This window comes from Colias eurytheme, chromosome 17 (genome assembly GCF_061535395.1).
Source record: "Colias eurytheme isolate Ceu_HAF_F1 chromosome 17, ilColEury1 Martin Lab GWU primary, whole genome shotgun sequence".
NCBI classification, from domain to species: domain Eukaryota; kingdom Metazoa; phylum Arthropoda; class Insecta; order Lepidoptera; family Pieridae; genus Colias; species Colias eurytheme.
This window is the reverse complement of record NC_142996.1, coordinates 10,444,839-10,453,665: the sequence shown is the minus strand read 5'-3', so window position 1 is coordinate 10,453,665 and position 8,827 is coordinate 10,444,839. Positions and strand designations below refer to the sequence as shown.

The following is an 8,827-nucleotide window of genomic DNA, read 5'->3' as shown; positions in this document are numbered from 1 at the left end:
TTGTAAGCTATTTGTAAATTTGAACTCACCAAATAAGTCCTTAAGACAATTTTTATACATAGGCCAGTCAGCTTTTTTATAATTTCTGCGATAAATATTATTGAATGCATAATTTACAAAGCCAGAAGAGAGTTTAATTATAAAATGATCACTACCTAAGGATTCATTGAGAACGTTCCATGTGAAATGCATTGCAATATCCGACGTCGACAAAGCCAAATCTGGAGATGATTGCTGCAAACAGCCATCGACCATTCTGAAACGAGTCGATCTACCATCATTTAACGTTACAAGATTTTTTTCACAACATGCGTCAAAAATGTTATTACCTCTACGATCAGTTTTATAAGACCAAGTACTATGATGTCCATTCATATCACCCAAAATGAGTGCATTACTTTCTTCCCGTGAAAACAATTCCATCCAATCATGTAAATCAGTATTTACAGATGAAGGACAGTACACCGACACGATATTTTTCAAAAATGAACAGTTAAAAAGACTTACTTGTAAAATTTGAATACCTTCATTAGAAATAGAAGTAGGCCTTACGCTTGCCTTAATCGACTTATGAGTCAGAATGGCTACCCCCCCATAACCATCACTTCGATCACAACGTAATTTAACGAATTGTAATCTTTAATATGAATCACTTCATCCGGCTCCAACCACGTTTCATTTATTACTGCAATATGTATGTTTTCTTGTGTAAGCAAACTTTCTAATAGAACAATCTTAGGTTTTAAGCTTTGACAATTCCATTGAATAACGTTTAATTTTAAATTACAGTTTTTATCCATTGCTAAACTTAAATACACTATCTACAATATTCTTAACAAACGGCCAATCTGATACATTCTCTACCATCAAAAGTATAATCCATTCAATGCATGTTTTTATCAAATTACTTACTTTAGCTTGCCAACTAAGTTTACTCAAAAATACTATATCTTTCAGTTTCAATAACAACTCGCTAAAGCTAATTCTATTACTAGATGCCGCCTGATCGTCTGGTTTTTCGTCTTTAGTCTCTTGTTCCGATGCCGATGATGAAAAATCCCAATCCAATACCGAATTCTTTTGAAAATTATTTCTGGTTTTTGTTCTTCTCTTTTTAGGTATAACTTTCTCTTGTTTTTGTTCGTGAATTTCAACTTTTGTTTTAACAATATCGGCATATGAAGGAGTATTGTCGGAAACTTTAATCGGTGTTGAAAAAATATTAGAATTTAAGTCAGGTGGAGGATCTTCAGATTCTTTTGGGGGTTCAATCGCTGTTTCGGGCGCAACGTAAAGCGTGAGAGCTTTTCTGTAAGTGCAACTAAAATCTGCCATTATGTCACGTATTTTATGTTCTTTAATATACATCGGACAAGTTTTAGAAAGCGCCATATGCTTACCACCGCAATTAATGCATTTGAACTCCATTATATCGCAATTGGCATGATACCCACCGCATTTAGGGCACACTACTTTCGATGACGGGCATCTTTTAATCGTGTGACCTAGTCTCCAACACTTTCGGCACTGTGAAACCGAGTGTACGTATTTTTCTACATCTACCCTCAAACCGTCTACATAAACGCAGGGAGGTCTATACGATCCTTTAAAACACAAACGAATGGTCTCGCAGAGTTCCCAATTGTCTCCTTCTCTCCGCTTACATCTCTGAACAGACACTAGCTGGGCTGGATAATCACATTGTACTCGACTCTTTATTTCTTCATCATTTAGCTTCAATTCAACATTTCGTATCACTCCATATGTATAGCTAACTTCCATGGCCTGTTGTACTTTAAAGCCCTTTTCTTGTAGATACGTTGATGATAATATTTTATCAGCATGGGAATGTTCGGTAAATTCAATGCGAATACGATACGGATTCAGATATTTGATTCTTAATACATTAGATATATTCAGCTCTTTAAACAGCTTAGCCAGTTCGAATTGCTTCGGCATTTTATCAGGGTGGGATACATAGACTTCAATTTTCTCATTATTAGTATTTCTCTGCTTTTTTTCCTTCCCTTTTACAACTAGCCACTCATTCTCATCCTTTTCTCTCTCCCTTTTCCTCTCTCGTCGAACTCCCATAATACCATCATCTTCGATATCATCAGATTTCTTATAAAATTCTATAGCCGTCTCCATACTTTCGTCCGGTAAAATATCACTATCATTACCATCAATAAAGTCTTTCCTCGAAACCGTCTCTTCACTTACACACACACTCTCCGCCTGCGACATGCTGGCGCCGTGCGCTGTGCACCGTCACGCTCGAGCGCGTCCGAGTTTATAAACAAAAGAATATCCACAAAGAAAACACGACCACTCGCACGAACGCCGCGACGAGACTGCAAATTCTTGTTAAAAACTAACTTGTTAAAAAATTGTTAAAAACTTCATCAATTCGATGCTATTTTAAGTGAAACTTTTTACTCATATAGGTACCTACCGTTAATTAATCACAAATTTGCTATCAAAGGTCCCATTGTCCCATGCCCCACGGTCGGGGACAAAGGCTATATATCACCTGACTACCCAAAATTGAATCCATAACCTACTATTTGTACAGGTTTAGTAAAAACTTAGCTACGATCAATAAGAAACTATATAAGAGCTGAAATAAACTCTATTTTGTAGGGAATAGAGTTGGTATTTACGTGTCTCGCTTGTTACCAAGCGGTTGAAGGTATCACCAACCTTTTTCTGGGTCGCTCTGTAGCCATTTTGCTTTGAGCGACTCGTCGAAATGCCGTGTTCAGTTTAATTAATTTAATAACGTAATTTCTATTCAAAATGGCTTTGATAATGAGATCTGAGGATTTATTTTGACGTTTATTTTATGTTTGTAATGTAGGTATGTGAAAAAATAGAAAATTCAGAGAATTCATATTTGTGTAATTTTATTATTATTTTAATCTAAACTGTATTCAAATTGGTTAATTAAACATATACATACCTATGTGTAGATTAACTTGCACGTCGAACGTTCCCAAAAAAACAAAAGATATGAATTCGTAGAAAGTTTTTATTTATTACTCACAAATTGAATAAGGAAAATTGCTATCAAGCCTTCTCTGGAAATATTCTCTTTGATTTCATTTCTACAAATATTTTCATCGGGACTTTTATGTTTTATATTAAACAAACGTAAATTTACCTTTGTTTTTGGGGTTGTATTTATTGCTATAATATAACATAAAAGTGATATGATTATATTAAAATTCAACGTTAATTCAAACTCATCAATCTATGGATATGGCTGTATAATTTAAGTGCTCCCAATATACGTCGATTCTAAAGTAATAATTACATAATATAATGTGAAAGATTAACTACACGAATGCATAATTTATTTCTAAGCCAATTAGAAAACGTCACAATTGTCCCATCAACTGCGGTCGCTATAAAAAATAATTAATGCAAAAAGGTTGGCAACGGGAGACCGATGCCATAAATGCACTCTACCGAACCACGCCAGGCACGGAACGCAGTAAACACCTTTTCTAATTAAAATTTAAAATGAACCGTATTGCAAGGGAATAGAGGCGACGGATGTACACTTTTCTTTGTGAAGGTCGACGCCGCTAACGTCGTTTCGAAAATGGAACAGAGTTAACCACTGTTGTGTTTGTGTGCGTGTGGCCGTGTCCGTGAACGGTTAGTTGCGTCTGTGTGTACATCAACTCGGTCACGTAGGCTCAGTTGGAACTTACGAGCGCTCCGGACATTTATCACTCCGTGCGCTTTATTACGATTAATTTATTGTAAATTATTGTGTTCATTAAGAAGTTATTTGTTGACATCTCATTTAAATATAGACTAAAGTTGTATATACGGTTACTACAAAACTAAATATTTGTTTTGCTTTGTTAAATTCAAAAAACACAACATTAAACCTAATCGTCTTAACAAACTTTCACACATATTAGGCAAAAGCTAAGAAGCAGTATAGTCTTATAAGTGGTTAATTTGACGGAAGTATTGTTACAAGTTACAACAGTTGCACATGGCCGTTCCGCTCGTGTGTGCGCCAACACATGTCGGCCGCAGTCGGGTACCGAAGATAGGCGATGGCAGAACGCCTGTCCGCTTTGTTCAGTATTTGCTACCGAATTGCTACTTATATTGAATCATAATGTAACTATCAAATTGATAAGTTGTTGTATTTATTTAACTTGTAATATTTGTATACAGTGTACAAAATATAGAAGACACAACATACCTATTGAATTTGTAACTTACTATGTATAGGTACTTGTAATCTGTATGCATAAACGATTTTTAATATAAACTATTTTAATTTTACTGTTTTTCAATGTTAGTTTTCTGAACCTCTAGTAACTAATTATTTTTATAATAACAAATCAAAAACAACAACTATAGGCTCAAAAACATGAATAGGCTCAGCTCAGTTGGAATATAATTTGTTTATTTGTCTCATTTTGAAACGGTACTGAAACGGTAAACTATCTCTCGTATTGCAAAAAAAGTTGGCTAAGAATGGCTAAGATGTAATAAGCTGTATAGCAACAAGATTTTTGTGCATCTAAATTAATAAGTACCTACTAATTTAATTACATTGTCATTTTATAAAGCTGAAGAGTTTATTGATTTGTTTGAACGCGATAATCTCAGGAACTACTGGTCCGATTTGAAAAATTATTTCGGTGTTAGAGCCCATTTATCGAGAAAGGCTGGCTATAAGTCATCACGCTAAGACCAACTGAAGCGGAGCACTGCTGGTAAAACCGCGGGGCACAGCTAGTAATACATACCTACTCACAATCATACACTATACAATCGTTTAAATTAAGTTAGTTGAGACCCAAACTGATAGAGTTAATAAATAAATTATATTTATGCTTACACTTTTTAGGGTTCCGTAGCCAAAATGGCAAAAACGGAACCCTTATAGTTTCGTCATGTCCGTCTGTCCGTCTGTCCGTCTGTCCGTCTGTCACAGCCGATTTACTCGGAAACTATAAGTACTACAGTGATGAAATTTGATGGGAATATGTGTTGTATGAACCGCTACAAAAATATGACACTAAATAGTAAAAAAAAGAATTGGGGGTGGGGCCCCCCATACATGTAACTGAGGGATGAAATTTTTTTTTTCGATGTACATACCCGTGTGGGGTATCAATGGAAAGGTCTTTTAAAATGATATAAAGTTTTCTAAAAAACATTTTTCTTAAAGTGAACGGTTTTTGAGATATCAGCTCTCAAAGTCGTAAAAAGTATGTCCCCCCCCCTCTATTTTTATAACTACGGGGTATAAAATTCTAAAAAAAATAGAGGTGATGCATGCTAATTAACTCTTTCAACGATTTTTGGTTTGATCAAAGTATCTCTTATAGTTTTTGAGATAGGTTGATTTAACTGTAATTTATTATATTTGCTGCTACGGAACCCTTTGTGCGCGAGCCCGACTCGCACTTGGCCGGTTTTATTTTGTAAATGATACTATCTAAATGCACTAACCATTGTGTGACAATTCTAATAAAACAAAGATTATAGAAATCGGTCCAGCCTTTCTCGAGTAAAATATTTAGGATTTATATTTTATACTAATCATTATCCTAATTACCTAATTAGAGATAACGGGATGGATCCCTCAGGGCTTACAATATAAAAGATGATTCAATAAATCCCACAAGGCGTATCGAATGATCCATAGATCGGAACAGGTCTTGATCTTGCCATAAACGGCTCGCACCTGTGGCTAAGCTAGCAAACCGTTATCTTGCTTTGCTTGCAATACTAGTTGAATACTGTGGGTTTGTGTCGGAAATTACTATATATTTAGTAATCCGTGGTTTTAGTGTATTTATTTGTTAAATTCTACTCAACACGGGTGAATCCGCGGGCGGATAGCTAGTAAGTTTCGCTAGTGTGACCAATCGATTTGAGATGCACACAAGGACATTGAAACCGATATAATTGAACTGTTGTTTCTTTTAACTGTTAAAAAAATTAATAAATAAGTAACGCAGTAATTTAACTAGACTTTATATCGATAATCATGCATACAATTTATAATTCAAGTCGTATTTTAAACAGTATCGATTTTAACATTTTACAAATGAACTAGCTGTTCCCCGCGGTTTCACCCGAATTGCTCCGCTCCTGTTGGTCTTAGCATGATGATATATAGCCTTTAGCTTTCCTCGAAAAATGGGCTATCAAACACCGAAAGAATTTTTCAAATCGGAACAGTAGTTCCCGAGATTAGCGCGTTCAAACAAACAAACAAACTCTTCAGCAATACATTCTGAGATTACAGAATTAACAGAAGCATTCATAATTATTGTTCCTCTTCAGTCTTCTGTTAAAATGGAGGTTTAAATAAAAGAAAAAATCAAAAAAGTATTTTAAAATACCTGATACAGAAGATCTTTTATACATATTGCATGATAAAAAACTTTTGTATGTCTAAACCACGACGTTATCTTGGTCCCATAAATGTTTATGGCCCACGACCCATGGAAAAAAGGGTTACAGATAAAATATATTTCGTCATTGGACATTCTTTATTGACTCTATGGGTCAATTCTGTTTGCAGTGGGTTTTTGGTTGTGTATGTCCAAAGAGACCCATCTTTTCTTTGGATTTTTTATGTTATGTATGTTGGTCTTCTCTATTGCTTTTTATTATGCGAGCGAAACTGTTAATAAGAATAAAACTCAATAATTTATATTGATTCTCAATTCTGTTAATAGTCGAGGTTGATTTTTTATGTTGTCTTAAAAAAAACTTTATTCAAATTCCAATTTTTTATTAGCATAAACATGTCTATTAAGAATTTAAATTTTGTCAACATAATATATTATAACAATATTATTATTTATAAATCCATACACGTTTTGCTGTAACTATAAGTTTTTCACGAAAAGTAGATTCTTGCAAAGTGCGTCAAAATTACGTCACACTAAGTATCCTTTAGGATGCCTTTAATATAGGTATTTAAAGCTGTATTAACCTAATAAATGATCAGATTACCATAGTAGGTAAATACTAAATAATTAATTTGTGTATGTTCTGTCAAACAAGAGATATGTTACACTTAAATGAATAATTAGCATAAAGCACACGAGACTGACATCATGATAACTGCAATCGTCACGACTTGACTGTTGAGAATTGTCTGTTTGTCCGTGCGTGATCTTAATTTAATCTTCAAATATATAACTTTGTGCTAACTTTATTATATTAATTTAACTTTTAATTACATATATTATATACACGTTCTTTTTAACAATATGTAACATGCGTTATGTACCCTTTTTTATTTTCCCATCTAAAAGTTACTTTACAAGATCTCATCTACCTATCATATTTAAAAAATTCATCCAAATGCGTTCGGTGTTTCAGACGTGATAATCACACACACTGACAGAGTTACTTTTGGACTCACACTTTTTTTTGTGTAGAATTAAAAAATTATAGAAACATGTTTCCAATCTGTCACAATTACATTCATCTTCAGCACTTTCATTTAATTTCATTCCTGTATTTTTTCGATTTGTTTTAATGTTTTATGTATTTAGAAAGAAATCTGTTCTGTTTTATTTATGTAAATATGTTATTTTTATAACAGAGATTAAAGTGCAAGTGTGTAATAAAAATTTAAAAACTATCAGGTTTTTAGAAGCGATATCGAACTAGAAGGACAAATATTGAACTAAGAACAATCATAGTAAAAGATATATGAAAATGTCGAGAAAAACAATAAAAATAAATGCTTAGTTTTTATTTTAATTTGTTATTCTCGAAGATATATTGTAAAAGATAATATATGAAAATGTCGAGAAAAACAATAAAAAAGAAAAGCTTAGTTTTTTTTTTTATTGAAAAATTATTTCATAATTTAGAGTTAACGAAGTTATTGCTTGTATACCGCGTCAGAACTTAGCTACCTATTATACCTTTTTCTTACAATAATGATTTTAAAGCAAACAGACACGCGGTAAAACATAGTTAAACAATTAAAATAACTATGAATAAATTCTCGTTCCGCCCTTCGTCGTGAAAAGGTATTGGAGTGATATCATTATTATATTTCATCTCAATGTAAATGACTGCATACCTATTTTTAGAAATCGGTTAACATTTATAACTAGGAAGTACAGTGCAATGAAATAGATTACTTTTCATTTATATTGAATTTAATTGTTATAAAATTGGAAGTGAAACTTCGTTAGGCGCGGTGAGGATAAAATTTCAAGGTCGCGTCATGGCTTTTCCGTCACAACATGGAGTAAGGCGACGATTTTGGTATTCTTGAATCCAAAGAAGTTTCATTTCTGACACGTGTGCTCGACACACGCTATTTTTTTAGGTAGAGTACCTACATGATATTACAAAACTGTACTAATATTTATTTGTAATTTTTAACGAATGGAATATTGTTAATTGAATTGAAAAGTGAAATTGCATAAACAAAATTTCGTATATCCCTATAGGCTTTCAACTATTTCCATAGAAAAAAAATGTATCGGACACAGACAAACAGACAGATTCGCATTAATAATAAATTTTTTTGGATTGTTTATTATTTACATCGGAAGTGTATATTATTCACAAAACTCACTTATTTTAAACTAGCTGTTGCCCGCAGCTTCGCCTGCGTAGAAAAGATAAATTTTCATCGTACAAACTTTCATCCCCTATTTTACCCCTTTAGGGGATGAATTTTCGAAAATCCTTTCTTAGGGGACGCCTACGTTATGACATCTACCTGCATGCCAAATTTCAGCCCGATACGTACAGTGGTTTGGGCTGTGCGTTGATAGATCACTAAGTATATCAGTCACCTTTG

At 33.5% G+C, this 8,827-nt stretch overlaps 1 protein-coding gene across 1 annotated transcript; it reads right to left on the bottom strand.

Annotated features, from left to right (window-relative positions):
* Positions 1 to 792: 792 nt before the first annotated feature.
* Positions 793 to 2,247, bottom strand: LOC149901472 (uncharacterized). The gene has a single exon (XM_090112023.1). The coding sequence runs from the start codon at positions 2,245 to 2,247 to the stop codon at positions 793 to 795; it is 1,455 nt and encodes a 484-aa protein (XP_089968149.1).
* Between the last annotated feature and the right edge of the window lie 6,580 nt (positions 2,248 to 8,827).

Excerpts from the sequence above, each read along its gene's own strand:
- LOC149901472 (XM_090112023.1), bottom strand. The coding sequence starts at position 2,247 with ATGTCGCAGGCGGAGAGTGTGTGTGTAAGTGAAGAGACGGTTTCGAGG.